Genomic DNA, 20,793 nt, shown 5'->3' with positions numbered 1-20,793 from the left:
ATTTCTGTGAAAGGAAATATTCTGTGGTTAGCCTTTGTGAGCTAATAAGAGTGAACATAAAATAATAGACACCGTTTTTAGAGCATGTGCCTGGCACAATTTTAAGGGTTTTTATAAGATCTTTTTTTTTAAAGAACTATTTTAAGTCTCTAATTATGGTGAACAACATCAGTATGGATGCCACAAATCCCACGTATACTTTGCAGAAGTTGTCATGGTACAGGGAAAAATGTACTGGCTTCTACAGCTAAAGCCCTACCTTGAGCATTTTCTCATCAAAAACTGGCGCCATAGCATAAGGCATGATGTAATTCTGCAGAGACTTAGAAGACAGCACGACTTTGCCTTCCACTAGTTGTTTTGCCAGTTTCTTCAAGGCTCTTGCTCTTCTGTGGATCTATGAGTTAGATAAAATATAAATTAGTTACTGAATGAGCTCACCACCCACCAGCTCCATTTCAGTGTCATATTCCTCTTCGATGAAAAGATTAAAAGAGTGAAATACAGTCCAAGTGTTACATGAGCAAACACCTGTGCCTTGATTTGTTTCCAGAGACATAATGCATAGCGTTTCTTTACCAGTGGATCCGAGAGCATTTAAACTTCTTAGCAAATGGCAAAGAAAGGTGACACTCTTATTATGGCTTGTGACACCACCAAGTAAAGAAGCATGTCCTTTGCAAAGCTGATGACCACAAAGACCAAGAAATGAGAAGCTCAAAACTTTTTGGAAAATTAAAATATATCTTTTAAAATGAGAACCATTGAAATGTTTGTTTCAAAGACAAGGGGGAAAAAAAAAGAACTGTCTTCTACCTGAATGTGCTTCATATTCTCAAAGAAGTCCATTTCTGGATCATGGCAATTAGTAAGCTGAACCAAGTCTTTAAATTCTGGTTGATTTGGAAAGGTTTGAATTAAACAGGAAAGCACTGTGGTATAATCCTGTTGAATACTCTGCAAATATCAAGTTAAGAAAAAAAAAAATTTTTTTTTAAAGAATTTGATTAATACAAAGAAAACACCAAAAAGTCATTAAATTTTTTTTAAAAGTAAAACATTCCCAATGTAAAAACAAACTACATAAAATCAGAAATGATTGCTCTCTTCTCTGTTTCCACTCCCCTGTTAAAAGTCTGGTAAGTATTTATACAATTAGGTATTTTAATTAAGTGTACTGAGGCTGACTGCTTTTCCACAAATTACAGCAGAACTGCAGGAAAACAAAACAAAAACCCACAGATAACAAGTACTTAATTGCAAACCCCAGTACCTCTGTCTGGCTCTTCAATCCTTTCCTCAGTTTCTCCAGGAGAGAACGATGAATGACTTCTCTATATTCTTTCTCTGTGGCATTCAAAGCAGCAAGCTTTTTGATGATATTCATCAAGCACATGCTTGCATTATCACTTAAAGACATGTCTCCTAACTGGACACAGGAAAAAGCCCAAATTATACTGTGCAATAACTGTAACATGGACTATTATTTCCCAAATAAGATTTAGCCACTGTTCTGTATAAAACTCTCTACTAAGAAATGTCCCACAGGTACTTCACACTTAAGGAAGAACAAATATAGGGGTGTGAGGAACACAGTAAGTGACTTGGAAAAATCATGCTTACCGAGAAGGGTTGATTATTTGAGAAAATACTATGAGATGTACTTTTGTAAAATTACTGCTTTTGTCTTTTGAAATTTGGTATTTTATACATCATGGGTTGTTTTTCTTTCTCTCCCCCCTCCCCCCTCCTTTTAATTGAAGTATGAGATACACTTTTTAATTAACTTTATTTTTCAAAGCAAAGAGAATAAAAGGTTCCCTAAAGCCAGTTTCAATATTCAAAACCAGCTGCTCACTCAGAAGGACAGAGCTGGCTGGTATAATTCTGGTGAGCTGCTCCAGAGTTCCTCATTTATAAAGAAGGTGGGTTGTAAGTGTAGAAAAGTATTCTCAACTACGCCAACCAGGCAGTGATTCAGAATCCCTCATGTTGAACTTTGATAAGATATATGAAGAATGAGCCCCAAATGGGGAGATTCCTTTTTCCTCTATTACTTAATCCTTAATATTTGACAAACAACTATAAAATATCACAAAAGATTACTGATACCACTACATAGTTAACTATTAAGCAAGGGCTTCATTTTCCCTAATTTTGAAATTTAATTCATTTTAGCAACACGGCACTTTATAGCTCCAAACCTTTTTATTTCTACTGTATCAATAAAAGAGGGCAACTGTCAAATAATATAGCTATTTAACTTAAAAAAATTGATATTTAACTGACACACTATGAAATTTACCCTTTTAAGTTGTATAATTCAATGGTTTTCAGTATATTCCAAAGGTTTTATAACCATGACCACCATCTAATTTTAGAAAATTTTTACCATCCCCAAAGGAAATTTTGTACCCATTATAATATAATCACTCATTCTTCATTTCTTTTTCCCCTCACAGCTCCTGATAACCACTAATTTATCTTCTGTCTCTGTGAATTTTCCCATTCTAATACACAGCTTTTGACTTTTCAAAGTGCTTCCACATATATTATTTTTTTCAAAATATCTGCCTTTCATATCATGAGAATAACAGTATGGTCTCTGCTAAATATTATGCAACTAAAAGAAATTTTCTACTAAAAATCCCACTGCCCTCAAAAACCAAATTAAGAAATTAGGTTATACGGTTGTACTGTCAAAATAATAAAAAACAATCCACAAAGTTTTACTATAAAAAACCTACCTCCATGTTATAGAAACAATTATGCATAACTGGAATTAGGTAGTTAATGTCCACAGTTTGCATCTCTTTAATGTAAGAGGTAATGCTCTGGAACGCCGAGAAGCGAACATCAAAGTTGATATCATCAAGATGTCTTTGATCAAAGGCGCTAAGCTACAAAAAATGCCAGTGAAACCATATAAATGAAGGTATATAAATCTTAAATAAGGAAAATAATAATAGTTTTGAAGCAAAAGAGACTTAAGATTTTCTTTCTTACCTTGACAACATCAGTAATATATGTTAATCCACTCTTAAAATCAGAAAGGGTCTAAAAGGAATGAAAGCAGTATATTATTAGTGAATACAACCTTAGCTTCTCTGCTCACCATCCCCTCTGATTCCCTGCCTGCACTCAAAAATATATGGAAACATCATACTGGCACCAAGAAAGCTGCTAATATGCATTCCATGTCATAGTTATCTTTTGAAAAAGGAGGGATTTAGGATAGAAATGAATATTACAGACCTGGAAAACTGTACAAAGCAATTGTCTTGACATCTTGTTCTTAATAACTGAGAAGAGTTTTGCTAGAGGCTTGAGGAAGCTTGTAGGCTCCAGACAGTGTTTCAACAGGTTTTGTATTGTCACCAGAATGTCGATTTCTGTATCCTTAAGAAGTAATAACATGGAGAGAAATCGTATTTCAGTACTTCAGAAAACTGGTCATGTTGTTTTTAATATATTACTGCACAGAACACAAATAAATATGTGTAACAAGTAAAAGTAGTAGTAATTAAGAAGTTATTTTTATGGTCTTTTAAAAGTTCTTAACATTTTAACTTGACCAAAAACCCATAATAGTGTCCATCAACAGTTTCTTCCTTTAGTTCTAATAGAAAATATGCACGGTTTTAAAACATAATTTCTTCTATTTTCTAGTCAAAAAAGAAACAAAGAAAATGAACTTGCTGACAAAAAACACACTTTTGGTTGTGCAGAAATGGTCTTCTTAAACTAAATTACTACATGGTAAGAGTCATTTAGTATAACTACTAAGGCTTTATAAATGAGGGTGAGAAATGGGGAGACTCTTTTAAAAAATAAAGACTAAACTAGGGTTTGAAAATCATACCAGAGACTCTCAGCAATGTGTGAATATGAAAACAGTTTGACTTTTCACTCATCGTTTGCCATTCATATTTAAGATCACTATCATTCACATTTAAGATCAATGCACACCTCAGGTTCCAGATTTGTTATTGATGAAAGTCAGAGGGGGGGAAAGAAACCCTGAAATGGATTAGAAGCTAAACAAAGGCAAACAAAGAGGTGAGACTTTTACTGTGACAGCAGGTGATGAAGTCTTCACTTTCTGGCCTGCCCTCATTCCTTTCTGTCCCAATTTTTCTCCCCTGTTTTCAGTTTTATATTTCTTTATGAAGTCTTCTCACAAATACTCTGAGACAAATATCTCACAGACTCTAACCAATTTTTTCACAAATAAACCTAGTAAACTGTCACTTCGAGAGCAAGTCACTGCTGTGAATTCACACCTGAGCAACACCGCCGCGGCACAGGGAGGGCAGGAGCAGTGTGATGAGCAGAGAGCTCTGCTCTTTCTCCTTCACAAACTTGCTGATCCTGGAGAAGGAAAAACAAACGGGACAGGTAAGGAAGACGTGTAACATAAGAATATTTCCCAAGAAGTTAAACTTTTCGTAGAAGAACATCAGTGAGGAAAGACCCAGGCAGCCTGTAACTGTGTGAACAGTTTCTGAACAGCGCCCACTCTCCCTCCACCTTCAGGCTGGTGGCTGCCATTCCACTGTCTTTGTGACATCTGACTGTGCATTGGTAATTGCTTATTTTGCAAGGAAACAACATTTTTAAGTGTCGAGATTTGTTTTAGGCTTTATATACATTTCAATTTAACTTCCACAAAAGCTGTATAATGTAGGAATTATTAACCCCACTTTGCCCAGAGAAAATTGAGGCTCAGAGAAACTGATGTCACCAAAAAGGCAGTGGCAGAGAAGGTCTCTTAAAGCCTGGTCTTTCTGGCACTAATCATCATCATCATCTCACTACCACATGGCCTATGATAAAATATTTTAAGTATATTTGGTGTGGTTTCCCGTTCTGCATAAGTTAGAAATACACTAGTATAAACAAAACATTTAAAAGAAGTTCTTGGAAGATTTAACACATCATTTTCTGTTGTTGCTGAAAGTAACAGAAAAAATAAACTTTCAACAACTAAGTCCTGTAACAATTTAGAGTTTAAAATATAACCATTCTGGGGGAATTGCCTGGCGGTCTAATGGTTATGACTCTATGCCTCCACTGCAGGGGGCAAAGGTTTGATCCCTGGTCAGGGAACCACATGGCATGGTCTATCCCCCCACAAAAAAGGCAGAATCATCCTTGCACTCAGATTTACCAACCAGACACTTTATCGAAATCACAGTTACCTACTATCAGGTCTAGTAGTATATACAGAATTTTTAAGAAAATCTTTAAAAACCCTTGCAAGATCTTGACTCTTAAAAAAAAAACACAGCAACCTGTTCTTTTAAGTTAGTTATTTTCATCAATCCCACTAAAAAACTACAACTTTATGATCTCACATAATTCAAAATTCTAACTGAACAAAATATGCAAAGGCTAATAAAGCAAATCTATTAGTCTACCTTAGAATTTTGAAAATTCTGTTATCTTTTATAATAAAGGCAGATGCCATAAAAGGTCTATTCAAGCAAAGAAAAAGAATTCTATATAAACTTAAAACTGGAGGACATTTAAAATACTGAAAACCTTTTTAGGTTTAACCTAAAACCTTTAACCTAAACCTTTAACCTTTACCTTGCTAAAGCAAATGAAAAACCACATATAATTTTAAAAAATTAAAATCCCAAGTTGTAACATTACCTTTTAAGGACCAACAGACCACTTACTTTGAAAGAATGCCAAGTTCCTTGCTGACTTGTGCTCTATTCTTCTTCTTTTTCAACTTTTCTGCACTTATTGTGGTTTTGCTGAGATACTGGAGAATAGCAGGTACATGAGGTAGAATTAATCGTCCTCCTATTGTGATAGACTCTGAAATAAAGATAAATGTACTGATTTTAATTAACTACACTCTTTTTTTTTTAACTACACTCTTAAAAGATAACTGTACAATATCTTCTCAATGCCAGAAAAGGCAGGAACTCAATTAGCATGAAAATTTCATACATTTCAACCTCCAAGATTAAATAAATTTCTTCTCAGTTAAAACATCTATGTTGTTGTTCAGCCACTAAGTCATGTCTGACCCTTTGCGACCCCATTGACTGCGGCATGCCAGGCTTAATCATTATCTAAATTAAAAATCCGATATGAGACCTTTGAGGTTTTATTTAAACCACTTTCAGTAGCACTAAAAGAACTGTTAGGATAATATGGTAAGAACAATTCAGAGGCATGATAGTGGGAATCATTCGATAATGTCCTAGAGGACAGTTGAGCTTTCTGAAGTGTAAATAATCTGAATTTCTAACTACTGCAAAGAAAATTCAGTTTATATAAACTGAATTATTAGGCATTTAATTAATCTAGGTATTGATTCCTAGAGAATAGAAACTCTCTTAATAGCCTAGATTATCTGAAGAGTCAGATTCTATTGACTTTTTCATTCTGAGGGTACAAATGATACCTCTAAAGTAGAAGAACCCTTTGCTCTGTACAGCTTACATACCATCTGCACTTTCTGTGTATACACATCCTGTCACTGGCAAGCTCAAAACTGCTTCTGAGGGTTCAAAATCTGGAAGGCTAAGAAGGTCGTCGGCTATTTCCATCACAAGACTAGCTGTGGCTTCAGAGAGGTTCTTTGCTGAGAGAATCGCAAAAACATTGGTCAGGATATCACATTCTGGGTGCCCAGGTTTCTGTTTAGCCAGGAAACAGAAATATCTGCAAGAGGAAACATGGAAACAGTCACCTTTCTCAACACGTTTGTTTCTAAAAACATGTTCCTTGTGGATTTTCAGAGTTTAATGAAGATATATGTGTATGTGTGCAGATGAATGCTAGCTAATAAGGTTACTCAGCAGGGAAATTACTTTAAAATTTGATGGCACTTTATGTGTATCTCTCATATTATCTGGGCGTATGTGTATCTCTCATATTATCTGGGTGGTTTATGTGTATCTCTCATATTATCTGGGTGCTTTATGTACATCTCTCATATTATCTGGGCGCTTTATGTACATTTCTCATATTATCTTGGCACTTTATGTATATTTCTCATATTATCTTGGCATTTTATGTATATTTCTCTTTTTATGTATATGTTAATCTTCATAACATCTCTATGTTATGGTGGTATGCTTATCTCTACATTACAGATGCAGAAACAGAATTGTCCAAAGCCACTGAGCTAGTAAGTGGTAAAACTGAGCTCTGAACTGCTAGTTCTAAGAGAAATGTACTAAAGACAGGCTATTTTTCAATTATAAGCCTTCTAGGATGTGAATGTTTATACACTCACATAAAAACCAATGTACTACAACATGAAAGTTAGGAGTACAGACCACAGGTCAAACCAACATTTGCTGATCTAGGATATGCAACATTCAGACTAGGATCATTTGTGATAGGAAAGGTGATGAACCCATCCCCAGTAATGAAAGCCTCAGACAAACAATGCCCCAAAGAGCAGGGAACACAAAAACTTTCTAGCTACACGTAAACCAGCAGTTGTTTTACAGCCAGAGATGCGTTCCTAAAAATCAGTAGGAAGGTCAAACTGAAAAAATTCAGATCGTTTGGCTTTACCAATTCATCATCACTGGAAAAAGAGCTCAAGCACTTGAACATGTTTAGTCCTGACAAACTCAAAGAAAAGTTCTAAGAGGTTATATTCATACAAGTTTGTCCAATAGATACTGGGGACAGTGTGGGCAGGCACCAAACAAGACAGTTTACATATTATCATCTCTACTGTCAACGAGAGAGAAACTGTAGAAAAGGATGAAATGGCATCCAGTGATGTGGCTCTATCCTTGATGAGGACCTAATTAACATAAAAACGGAATCACTATTGTAAAGTCTTCTTCAGTGAAAGTCCTTCATACCTTATTTGTGTAACAATGATACAACTATAAAACATTTCTCAAGTATGCCTATGAAGTGCTGCTTATAAACATCCAATGAAAAAACAAGATATGAAATCGCTTTATCCAACTGGGAATTAAAAGAGCCCTTCTGACAGTAAAGACAAAACAGGCTTTCCTGAAGAAGACAATGTCAAGGTGTACAGTTTGTTTTTGAAGACTACTTAATGACATGGGGAAATGTTCATGACAAAATATACAAGAAAAAACAAAATAAAAAAATTGCTATACAGTATGATCCCAATTTTGTAAAAACTGATGCCAAGATTTTAACATCACTGAATCAATGATAAAACACATTTTCCTTTATTCTATCTTTTGTTCTTCAAAATAGATAGAACAAACTTAAGTCTGCTTCCATCACTCTTCAGTAAATATGCATTTAGTTTGTAACATAGCATCTCTGAACCATCAGTCGATGAAGGTTCTGTTAATGGCTCATAATGTCCATAAAGGGATACTGAATTGCGACCATGAGTGCTGTGTGCAAATTTAGATGGCATTTTATAAAGAATAGAAGAAAATGACCTAGAGAATCCAGGGAGCCTATGAAATTTTTTAAGTGGGAATTGAGAAAAAGATTAGAATGCCAATTACAAATTAGCTTTTACTGATTTCCTATTTCATTTCATATTTATACATAGATACACATGTAAAAGCATTTTTCCTGGATCACACTACACCTATTATTCAGCAAATTGCACTTTTCTTTAAACTACGGATTTTGAGATTCAATTATTTTATTCTCTTTAACTGCACTATACATAGTTCACTATGTGGAAAGAGCATAAATGACACCATTAGTTCCCTTTATTAGTTCTGACTAGGTTAGTCTAAGACACCACCATTTTTAAAGGTACAAAAAAAAATTTTTACCTTGCATTTCTGCACCAGATACTAATTAGTTTCAGTAGAGGAGTAGGAGAATACTGACTTTCAGATCCAAGCCTGCTGATCTAGATACAAAATAAAAACAAGACAAGATAAGAACATATGCAGACTTGAAGGAAAAAATCAAACTGAAAAGCAGAACAAGAACAGAAGCCACACGAGGATACAAGAGCCAAGAGACAGAGATTAATATTTAAAGGACAAACTGAACTGTGAGCAACTGTGCCTAAGATCAAGTCTCTGCTACAGTCTTAGCTGTAACTACACCAGTTATCATCACCAAGTGGGGACAACCACAGAAATCAAACAAGGAAACATGCAACAAAAATCCCGGTGTATTTTTTCCTCATGCTTGTCAAAACCCAGAGGCATACCATGTGAGGTGCTACAAAAGTTATATGGCATTTGCTTAAGAGACACAGTCATATTCAAATTAGCCTTAAGTATAAATGCTACTACACCACAGAAACTAGCTCTTGAGCTTTTGGTGGTAGTGGAAGCAAAGAAAAGTGTTCTAAAACTTCCAGAAACAAAGAACGGCTTGACATGACAGAAAAGGCCAGGATAAGCATTTGTGCCGGGGGTAGACTGTGTGGGTAAAGCAGTAACAAAGGAGAAAGCAGACAGCATCTGGGCAGAAGGCGGGCATCGAGGTTTACCTGGGGCCAAACTACACCATGAAACACTGCGTCAATTTCTTCTGTTCTGAACGGATAGGACTCCCAATCCAAAAAGATATCAGTTACCATTTTGATTCCAAGACGTCTTAAATTTTTCAGTGGGTTAATAAACCTCAGCTGAATCTGTAAAATAAAGATCTTCTATTAAAAAAAAATATTGTTTTTATCTTTGACTCCTCAGGGAGGCACTCCTGCTCAGACAGCTAAGAATCAAGCTAGAAATCCTGCTATTAAGTCCGTTGACTCTGATTCTGATTCACATGGAAACATCAGGAAGTCATATTGCTTTTCTCACTGAACAAGAAGGGAATACAGACTTAAAAAAAAAAAAAGAAAATCAAATGGTGAGATGTGTTCTATTATCAATGTCCAGCAAAATCACACGAAGTGTCCTTAAGGCAAAACAAAATCTCAGTGGGAACATCTGTTTTGCATTCTACATTGTTTTACTTTTTTATTCAAGCAATTGTCTCAAGTAAAATTCTGCTTTCTTCCCACAAATAGAACACTCTAAACAAAACTTTTTCTGCCATTATAATGCTTCAGGTTAGGAAAAATAATATCTAAATGTTCATTTCAAATGAAAGCCATTTTTCTGTTTTTTTTATATTTGTATTATTATTATTATTTTTTTAAAGACTATGAGTTTTTGGTTATTCTTGTTAAAATTAGTCCACGGGACTGAAGAACTTATAGTTTCTTCAAACAGTGAAATACTTTGTGCAGTAAAGGAGAATGAAGTGACTGAATTAAGGCCTGCAAAGATCTCAAAATATACAGCTCAAAGGAAAACACAATTTGGAGAAAAATAAGATTAGTCTGTTTAGAGGCATAGAAGCTAGAGTCGGCAGATGTTTAAATTAATAGCAAATTTCTTTTATTAACAGGTATTGCTACTTCCACTGGCATCTCCTTCCCTACGAGTTATAAAATATAAATAATGCAGCCAAATTTTTAGGCTCAGAGTAGAAAAATATACTGAGCCTATACTAATGAGTCCAATGGTATGCTAGCCATAGTCCTGACCTCAACTTATAATCTTCCTGAACATTTACTAAACTACATGAGAGATGAAAAATACCAAAGATATTCGACTTAGGACAAGAATTACTATAAATTAGAGAAAGGTTAATTTCAGGCAGAATTTCCACTGGATCTTAAAAGATGAAGAGATTTAGGTCAGGGAGAGGGAAAAAAAAAAGCCTCAGAGAGATTTCTCCCAAGCACAGAATGTTGTAAAACCAAATAAATGGGAGAAGATTCAAACCTTAATTGTTTTTCCACTTGATTAACACATTGTGAGCTCTGGATATGTAAGTGGCAACTTATTTTCTACACTTGACTTTAATTAGTGACATTTAAAGCACACTAAAATGTATGAAGACTGCACAAGTAACCTAACATAATGAACATCAAGTCGTGTGGCCACGATAACACGGAAAAAACTCTTAAGTTACTTGTCATAAGAATCTGATAATCTGATGAATGGAAGTATCTGCATATGAAACTGAGCATTTTAAATTCAAGAGAGTATGAAGATGCCATTAATTTGCTATGTAAACCTGAGGAATCATGATGGCTGACACACCCATCAAGTTTCTGCCACTCACTTTTAGCTAACTATCTCATCACCCAAGTTACAAAGAGAGGGCATGGCAGACAAGGCGGCGACACTGTGACAAGTCACTCTGTTTTGCCTCAGTCCACTGACAGTATTTCCATTATTCTCAGGATCACATCTGGCCAAAGATAAAAACTATGACTGATATTTGAAGAAGCATGCTATCACGATCCCCTGGAGCAGTAAGAAACTAACCTTGCAAACATGACACCAAATCAGAGGCCCCATTTCCCCTGCCCATCAGCCCCCCAAGGCCCCCATCAAGTAGAATCTGTATGTTCTATTCTCTTTTGTAACTACAGGGCCAACTGCCCAGGCTTCTCAGTGATTGTTGAGAAATTAAACTGGAGAAAAATCCTAACAGTGAGCAATTGCAGACTTTAATTCCTAGAGGAATACTCCATATGACGGAGTTTATGGACATTTACAAGTTACTTCCTTGCTTAAATACACCAAAACAAAACAAACACAAAAAATGAAAACCAAATCAAAACAACCTTCAAGACACCATTTCAGTGTCAGTCAATGCCCTGAAGGATCTGAAAAATACAAAAAAGTCAATGTTTGACTTCACTCAAACACGCAAGTGCAGAACTTTAACTCACTTGAGCATATTATTGTGCAATAATTCATTACAGAAACTCAAGGAATTCCTTGGACTTGTCCAAGAATTAACAAGAAAGAAGAAAAGAAGGCTCTTATCTGTCAGGAAGGCTAGCACCTCACTGTCTAATGAACTGTGAAATTGTATAAATGATCCTTTGAATTACTGACTGTTGACTCAGGAGTAAGGCTGCATTACTGAGTAACATCTTCCAAGTTAACCAAAAAGTCAGAGGACTTTCATGATTTAAAATGTCCACGTACAGGCAGTCACTGTAACTCACTATAAGACAAAAACTAGAATTGTTTCTTCCTGGGATGTGAATACTGTTCCACTCCAGGACTTTGTGCTACTAGTCACTTTCTCTGCCTGAAATGTTCTTCCAGTGGCTGGGTAGGTGTAAGCTCAAATATCAGCTCTTGAGAGGTGACCCTGAACACCCTACTAAAAGCAGCACCCATCTACCTCTAGTTTGGTCACTTCCTACCACATTCCCTCATTTTATTTTAAATTCTTTACATCTTCATGTCTTTCCCTAACACACTCATGCTTTCCTCTACTTTTGTGAATGTATGGCCCGTATTTCTAACAGTTGTCTTAACGTCCTTGTCTAATTCTATCACCTGTGTCATTTCTGGGACTGATTCTATCCACTGGTTTTTTTTTTTTTTTCATTACAGGCAAAATCCTCCTCTTGCCTGCTTAATACCTGACTGTCAGACACTGTGAAATCTAATTTCATTTAAATCACCCAAGAGGTTTTGAGCTTTATTCTGGGATGCAGCTGATATACTCAGGAAAAGTTTGATCTTTTTAGGCTCTGTTAGGTGGAGCCTTTATGCCTGGGCTAATCTGGCTCCACTACAGAGACAATCCCCTTCCAAGGACACTCCTTGATGCCACATCTCATGAGGTTTCTGCTCTGGCTGTTGGGAAACATGAGCTACTCCCAGCCCTGTGTTAGCTGCAGGGCTGCTCTGCCTGCTCCCTTAGGTGGTTTTACTGCTTCCAGACATGATAAAATAACAGGGACAAGATTTAGCCTCCCCTCTCAAGACACTGAAGAATATATATGAAACAATGATTTTTTGGACACTGGACAGCAGGCAACAGAGGACAGTCATCCCCAAGAGAGGAGAAACAGTGGAGATGAATCCTACACATTCCTTGGCTTCCTGCCTGCAGACTTTCAGACCTTGGTATGGGAAGGAAGTGCCCAGGAAGAGTCCGACAATCCTCCTAAAATGAGGGGACAATTGTGCAGCTTGGGGAGGCCAAGGTGGCTGGAAGTCACAAACAGAGGCCTGGAGAGAAAACAGGGACACAGAGGATGACTTACAGACATCTGCAGAGGGACCGCCTGAGTTTATCTTCCTCTTAGAACTTACCAACTGATGGTCTTCTGATCATCTGTCTGTTTATCTATAGTCTCCCCAAGGTACCGAGTCCTTACCATTTCATTTCCCATCTACAACGCTGTCTGGCAGACAGCAGGTGTGAAGTAAGTATTTACTAAATAATTAAATGGACAGGAAGTTTTGTTTGATCCTCACCCCAGTGCTTAGTACAGTGTCTGACACACAGTAGGGGCTCAATGAATAAGGCAGCGTAAAATTCTGGCTGTATCTCAGAGGCAGTTCACCAGGCACATCGATAAAACAAATGATTTTTAGCCAAATTAAAATTGTGCCTATTTGTCATTAACAACAGCAGAAATGAGATAAAAATCAATAGCAGAAATCTGAGTGTGGATTTTCACTTCAAGTCCTATCTCCTTCAAGAAGTCTTTAGTCCATAAAAACATTTTAAGTTCCCCTAAATTCCACAGAGTAAACTTATGTTCACACACCTGTTTCAACAGAGCATAAATATATCATCTTCAAAATCATTCAGAAAACATTTCCTAAGCACCATCTCATGAAGCCTCTAGGCAGTTAGCTATTTGGCTTGTCATGCCCAATCTTGCTACTTACCTTCACTTAATACATTGCATTTAGAGTAGGTAAGCATTTACTTTTACAAGAGCTATGGGCAACTCTGCCTCAATAAGGACAATGCCAACCGTGTTCTCTTCATTCTCCAAACACTGAATGAATGAGAGTTAGAAGACATCTCTCACACTTTCAGGCTTCCGAAATTAAAAATCTAAGAAACATCAGTTTAACTATCCCAGACTTTGGTCTCTGAGACATAGATAGAACTAAATGCCTCCCTACTGTTTCACCTCCTTTTTAAATAGACACTTGATATAACCTGCATTTTCTAGCTATTCATAAGTACTTATAACAGTGAAGATTCCCATTAACAGGAAAGGTCATTTTAGAGACACACCTTACATAAGATTTAGCCTAGAATGATGTCAGCTATTCAGGCTCCAGCCAACTTTCCAAGTAAAACACCAACCTGTATGAGCCCCAGAAGAAAGTGATAGAAGTCGCTCAGTCGTGTCTGACTCTTTGCGACCCCATGGGCTGGGGCCCGCCAGGCTCCTCTGTGCATGGAATTCTCCAGGCAAGAACACTGGAGTGGGTAGCCGTTCCCTTCTCCAGCGGCTCTTCCAGACCCAGGAATCAAACTGGGATCTCCTGGATTGCAGACAGATTCTTTACCAGCTGAGCTACCAAGGAAATCCTATGTGCCCACGAAGAAAGCCAAAGTTTACAGTGAATCTTGCTCACCTTTTCTCGTTGGTCAAGGATGTGTGATACAGTTGCAGTTATGCAGAGCAGCAGCTGCAGAATCTTTGGTAAATATGCATTGATCAGGTGACTAATGTTCTTCAAGACTATCTCAAGGCTATTTAATATGCCGTGCTGACGACCCAAAGGAAGAACTTTAGACAAATCTAAATCTTCTACTGCTTGAATGACGGCGGAATGGCACTCTCCTGGTGAAACACAGAGAGCAGAGACAGCACGTGCAGTGAAATGCGAGCTCGCTCCTATTTACAATTACAGCTGCCTTTCAATTTCTCCCAATAACACAGCACTTCCTACTGCTATAATTTACAGATCATAATATATTTTACTTATTTTTTTTCTGCTTTTGATTCTCACCAAACATTAAATGAGCTAGATAGAGTAGGTTTTACTATTATCACTTTACAGATGAGGAAACTGAGGAATAGGAGAGAGTAAGAAATCTGTGGAAGAACTAAGTCTCTAAGCCCAATTCTTCCCCTATTTATACAATTCCTCAAAACCTGAGGAATTCCATTTTATCAATATTCTGTCTATCAACTTCCCACATTTTTCCCTCTGAGCTTTCATGGACTATGCTAATTTCAGCAGTTTCAAAGAAAATACCTTGCTATGTGATAAGCTCTTTTAAGGCTGAGAATCAAATGTTTTATTTCTCCTGCAGCTGCTTGCAAATAAATAAAACAGTAGTCCTTTATAAACGGGTGCCAAACTGATTTCATAATTTACTTAAATGACTTGAATAGTTATTGCTTGAGCTTTACTTCAGACCAACTGGTATGAGATCATGAGCTTGCTGATTCATACACCTAAGTGGTTTATCCATAAGGGTATCATTTATAGCTACCCTCTTACAACAGAGGCCATTGCACTGAACAAAAACTGTATTCGTTAACAGCCAACATTCTTTGCAGGGCAATATTACACTGAATGAAAACTTTTAAAATAGCTATACCTATTATTAAAAAAAACAAAAAGCAACACATTACCCTACAAATAAATCTATGTTTGCCTAAAGCAAAGCAATTATAAAACTGGAACAGAGGTATTGTAGTCAGGAAGATCTGGGTTTGAATCCCAGCTTCATCTGGATTCAAATCCCAGGGCAAAGCACTTATCTCTCTAAGCCTGTTTCCTACTTGTAAAATGGCAACAAATAAATACTGAACCCTAAAGTGGCTGCTTTAAGGGTCAACTGAGTTGTAGGTAAAGCAGCCTGTCACTAATTCTGGCACGAAGTAGATGCTCAATAAATGTTAGCCATTATTACTTTTAATTGCTAACCTTGCTTACTGGAGAACATATGACAGAACATCACATTGTATACAGTTACTAACCCACTTTGTTTAGACTGTGAGGTTAAGAGCAGAGGTTATAAATGCTCAGTTTTCTATTTTCAACAGTGTCCATGGCACAGGAGGTATTTGACAAATCGTTATTTAGTAGGTGAATGACTCAGTGAAAGAATACATGCCAGGACAATTAGGATTCATTTCTAAGGAATTCATCGTATATGGAGAAGTACCACTTTCCAAGGGCTTCCCTGGTGGCTCAGATGGTAAAGAATACCCTCGCAATGTGGGAGACTTGGGTTCGATCCCTGGGTTGGGAAGATCCTCCGGAGAAGGGAAAGGCAACCCACTCCAGTATCTGTGCCTGGAGAATTCCCAGGGAGAGAGGCGCCTGGCGGGCTACAGCCAATGGGGTCGCAAAGAGTCGGACGCGACTGAGCGACTAAGCGCTTGGCACATGCTCTAACCTGGCACCGCTTCTCAAACGGCCGAAATGTACAACAGAAGCAGAAGACACGTTTTCTAACCAGGGGCTTATTAGCACAAGGCTGACGATAATCCCAAGATCATGTGTGAGGTCCACCTAATTCAGTCAAATGTAAACGTCAGCATGTCAGCAAAAAGACCACCACTGCAGCCTGAGACAGCAGAGGTGTGAGCAGAGAACGCGCATTCAGAGCGCAGCAGGCGGCTGGTACCTACCGTTCCTGAAGTGCTTCACAGGCTCAAAGAGCAGGTCTAAGAATATCTCCATCTCTTCTGGCTGGCTCCCAGCCAGGAACCTCAGGACGATGGACATGCGGGTACCAGAAGCAGATTTCCCCTGAGTTTTACTTCCAGTCTTATTCTTCATTCGACCATACAAAATTCTAAAATATCCAAAGAAGGTTATTTGTTTGCACATTAATCCTAAAACAGAGTTGTTTTGTTTTCCTAGGAGGCTGGAATAGCAGCTCAACAGATTTAAATGAATGTATTCTAAAACAGGGAAGAATGAAATAAAAATTAAATTTTTAACATGGAGATTTAAAAGTAACAACAAATAAGGCAAAGGGAAGCAGGAAGAAGAAAATGATAAAGACATTGATTGGAAGCTGGTTCTTTGGAGGAGAGAAAAAAATAAATACAACAGGCAAGCCAGAGATAAGTCTCAACAAGGAAAAATGAAAACAGGAATATATAGATTAGAAGGAAGTGAAATAAGAGAGTACAACTGTAAGTAAAACAAGGAAACTGGAAAGATTTCAATGAAATGGGTAATCTTCTGGGAAAAAACTGACATCTATAAATAGTCAAAAGGAACCTAACAAAACCTGAAGAGATCAGTAACCATGAGTAAACTTGGAGTCAACACAGTTTTACAGATGAATTGTTAAAACTTTCAAGGAAAAACAATCCCCATGATATAGTTCCACAGCAGGGAGAAAGAAGGAAATAGCCCTTTTTCAGGGATGGATCTAGAGATTATCACACTAAAGTGAAGTTAAGTCAAAGACAAATATTATATGATATCAATTATATGTGGAATCTAAAAAATAATACAAATGAATCTATATATAAAAACTGACTCACAGGCATGGAAAACAAACTATGATTACCAAAGGGGAAAGAGATGGGGAAAGGGATAAATTAGAAGTATGGGATTAACAGATACAAACTATTATGCATAAAATAGATAAGCAGTAAGGATCTACTGTATAGCACAGGGAACAACTATATTCAGTATCTCACAACAACCTAAACTGTAAAATAATCTGAAAAATACACACAGATAACAATCACTCTGCTGCATACTTGGAAGTAACACAATACTGTAAATGCGTCAATAATAAAAATACACAACCAGGGGGTGGGGGAAGTCCACAACATTGCTGAAAACAGTACCCAGTGCTGCATTAAAATGGTGTTAGAGCTGAACAAGGATTATTCCAGGAATGCAAGAAAGAATCACCAGTAAAATCTACTGATACAGATCAATGGCTCATAGAAAAAAGCTAATATGATCATTTAAATACATGTCAATAGTCATTCTAATAAAATTCAACATCCATTTAGTAAAAAAACTAAATAACATAGTAATAAAAGCTACCTTCTTAGCATGATAGAACTACTGACTTAACTTTCAAAATTTAAACACAATGGTTTTCAAACTTTTTGATATTGGGATCCCTTTTTACTCTTAAAAATTACTGAAGAGCTTTTGTACATATGTCTTCTATCTATTAGTATTTATCATAGTACAAGTTAAAACAAGTTAGCATAACTAACATTTTTAATAAAAATTGTATTTTCCAAACCTGCCCCTCCCCAAATTAGAGAGATCAGAGGCATTGTTGCACATTTTTTTCAGCTCCAAATTTCTTTATTGCCTGGCTTATTAGAAGATAAATGAATCCTCATATCTGCTTCTACATTCAATCTGTTGCAATATACTGTGGTTGAAGAAAATCCAGCCTTACACAGATATGCAACTGGAGAAGGGAAATATATTTTGTAAACTTTCAGATAATTCTTCTCAGATAATTGTGAATATTCCACTTTGATTCTACACCAAAGCTCAAGAAAAGGCAGTTTCTCAAAGGCTAGCTGCAAGGTGGAATCTAAAACCATTATCAGTGAACTCTGTAAACTCTGTTACATTAAAATCCATCTGTCTACTTTGCACTATGAACAGATCTTTACCCATGAATGATTCTGTAATATGCATCAGTTACTTGGAAAACCTGAAAAAAAATTCCATGGAAACTAGTGAGCTGAAGGAGTGTTTTATGCATACCTCTCAATTCATACAGAATAATAAAAAGACAAGTACTCAAGGCTCAAGAGTCAATAAGGGCAGTGAGTGAAACCAGCTTTTGTTTATTTTTTTTTTAAACTCTAGGCCTGTGGGAATGAAGAACGACTAGCACAGTTTGGAGCCACTGTCTTGATTCATTAAGCGCCTGGAGTTTTATGTATCACTGCTTTTGTCTGGTCAGCACAATCAGGAGCACAACGAGAAAAAGTAACGTCTTTATGAATAAAGTTTTAACCGCGTGGATGTCCTAAAAGCATCTCTGGGACAGCCCCCACCAAGAAGGAGCAGACCACACTTTAAGACAAGAACAACTGTTCTAGAAACATCACTGTTAAATACAGTAGCAAGACAAGGACAACCACGACTACCACCACTTCAGTTAATTCATCGAGGCTCTGTAGGGAACATGCAGATCAAACAACAAAACAGTGAAGGGGGTATTTATACCAGAAAAGGGAAGACAAACTTCATCTGATCACTACTGACTAAGAGGCATGGAGTTTGTCTTCTGGTAGAGAAGATGGATAATAAGAGGCCATGTTGGATGATTAAGTATTGTGATGAAAGATTGTGGTGTGGGCTCTGAGAGGGGTGGTAAATCAAAGAGATGTTAGAGAAGCAGGTCTAGGCTAGGTCATACCAGGCCCTTAAAGGAGTAGTAAGGACTCCATTTGTTGTTCTCAGTAAAATGGGACCTCAAAAGGTTTTTAAACAGGGACTAACAAGCTGACTGATGACTGTTATTTACAATTATTTTTTGACCCAGAAAAATACAATGAAAACTATAAAAACTATAATAAAGTTTTATACATGGATGGTTAGTTTTTATATCTCATAGTTACCTATCAAACAAATGCATTATTTTTTACTATTTCTCAATGGCTTAAACCTTAGAGAAATACTGGATTTAATTTTAATGTCACTATTAAAATAACACAATGTCAAGATCTTTCCTCATATTAGGGACAAAATATTTAAAATAAGTCTCTATAACAATTTGACTTTCCCAAAAGAACCAATTATAAAAATAAATAAAATTCAAGATGAAATATTCCATTACAATTGCTGAAAGAATTTCACAACTGTTTTTGTGATCAATCTTTAAAATATCAGTTTTGAAAGAGTATAAATTACCTCATCAGAATAGGAAACAGTTCTATTCGGTGGGCTGCTTTCACCACTGTATTATCTTCAGAAATGCTAAAATGCACTATCTCTTCCTTAAAGTTTCTGTCTTCAAGCAGTCTTTGTAGGTTTTCCCTTTAAAAATGGAATTTAGCACAAATCATCACTTAATCAAAAATACTTTTTGAAAATATAATTGAGTGATAAATATATACATAAAAGAAATAGGCATTAAGAATATTTTATATTGTAGCTGACATCCATAAAAGAAAGTCTTTACATAAATACTTTCCAAAATGGCAAGTTTCAAATTTTAAAAGGTAAGAGGGATCATAGTGAAAGTCAAAGTGGCTCAGTCGTGTCTGACTCGTTGTGACCCCATAGACTGTGTGGTCCCTGGAATTCTCCAGGCCAGAATACTGGAATGGGAAGCCTTTCCCTTCTCCAGGGGATCTTCCCAACCCAGGGATCAAACCCTGGTCTCCCGCACTGCAGCGGGTTCTTTACCAGCCAAGCCACAAAGGAAGCCCAAGAGGGATCATAAGGGTTTAGTCAGTAATGCAGCTGTTTAAAAAAGCATAATATGGGGGGATCGGGATGGGGACTACGTGTAACTCTATGGCTGATTCATATCAATGTATGACAAAACCCACTGAAAAAAAAAATAAAAAAGCATAATATGAAAGCTTTCTTCAGTTCTTGGAGTGTAATTACGATGATTCCTTAAGTAATCACCAAGATTTTAATGCCATCATATAAGCAAGAAGAAATGACATAACCTTCTCAACACATATTTTTCAATCAATATTCTCTCTCCTACCTTATTACCTATGAAGAAGCACTCTTAACAAATATACTTCTAGTTTTCACTTCTTACCTGAAAATAGCACTATGATTACCTTAGAAAAGAAGGTAATTTCCTGGGGCCTTTAAAAAATTACTTTATAAGAGGCTCTCTGGTAAAAAGAGTAAAAACAGCATTTCTTTAGCTTCAAATAACTTACCTGTAAGGGAGAATATGTGGATGTTTATATGTCATTATGCAATCCAGTGTTATTTTTTGTACCATCTGATCCTGATGTAGCAACAACTAGGAATGATATTTTATAAAATAAATTAATGAAGTCAGATATACACATGCCATCAGACAGCAATTTACTTTTACTAATTTGCTAAATTAAAATTCTTAGAATCTAAA

At 36.6% G+C, this 20,793-nt stretch overlaps 1 protein-coding gene across 1 annotated transcript in view; it reads right to left on the bottom strand.

The window, feature by feature from the left end:
* UTP20 (UTP20 small subunit processome component) overlaps positions 1-20,793 on the bottom strand; it is a 90,097-nt gene that overhangs the window by 35,914 nt on the left and 33,390 nt on the right. The window contains exons 24-38 of the mRNA XM_043439872.1: positions 20,600-20,685; positions 19,605-19,730; positions 16,376-16,542; positions 14,361-14,569; positions 9,437-9,580; positions 8,763-8,842; positions 6,467-6,684; positions 5,685-5,829; positions 4,284-4,371; positions 3,256-3,399; positions 3,007-3,057; positions 2,748-2,900; positions 1,274-1,429; positions 817-957; positions 260-397 (exon numbers count right to left, since the gene is read on the bottom strand). Of these exons, the coding sequence (XP_043295807.1) occupies positions 260-397; positions 817-957; positions 1,274-1,429; positions 2,748-2,900; positions 3,007-3,057; positions 3,256-3,399; positions 4,284-4,371; positions 5,685-5,829; positions 6,467-6,684; positions 8,763-8,842; positions 9,437-9,580; positions 14,361-14,569; positions 16,376-16,542; positions 19,605-19,730; positions 20,600-20,685 (2,046 nt within the window). The remainder of the gene's footprint in view (positions 1-259; positions 398-816; positions 958-1,273; positions 1,430-2,747; positions 2,901-3,006; positions 3,058-3,255; positions 3,400-4,283; positions 4,372-5,684; positions 5,830-6,466; positions 6,685-8,762; positions 8,843-9,436; positions 9,581-14,360; positions 14,570-16,375; positions 16,543-19,604; positions 19,731-20,599; positions 20,686-20,793) is intronic.

The sequence above is a fragment of the Cervus canadensis genome, chromosome 21 (genome assembly GCF_019320065.1).
Source record: "Cervus canadensis isolate Bull #8, Minnesota chromosome 21, ASM1932006v1, whole genome shotgun sequence".
NCBI classification, from domain to species: Eukaryota; Metazoa; Chordata; class Mammalia; order Artiodactyla; family Cervidae; genus Cervus; species Cervus canadensis.
The sequence above is the reverse complement of the archived record's forward strand: the minus strand, read 5'-3'. Positions and strand labels throughout refer to the sequence as shown.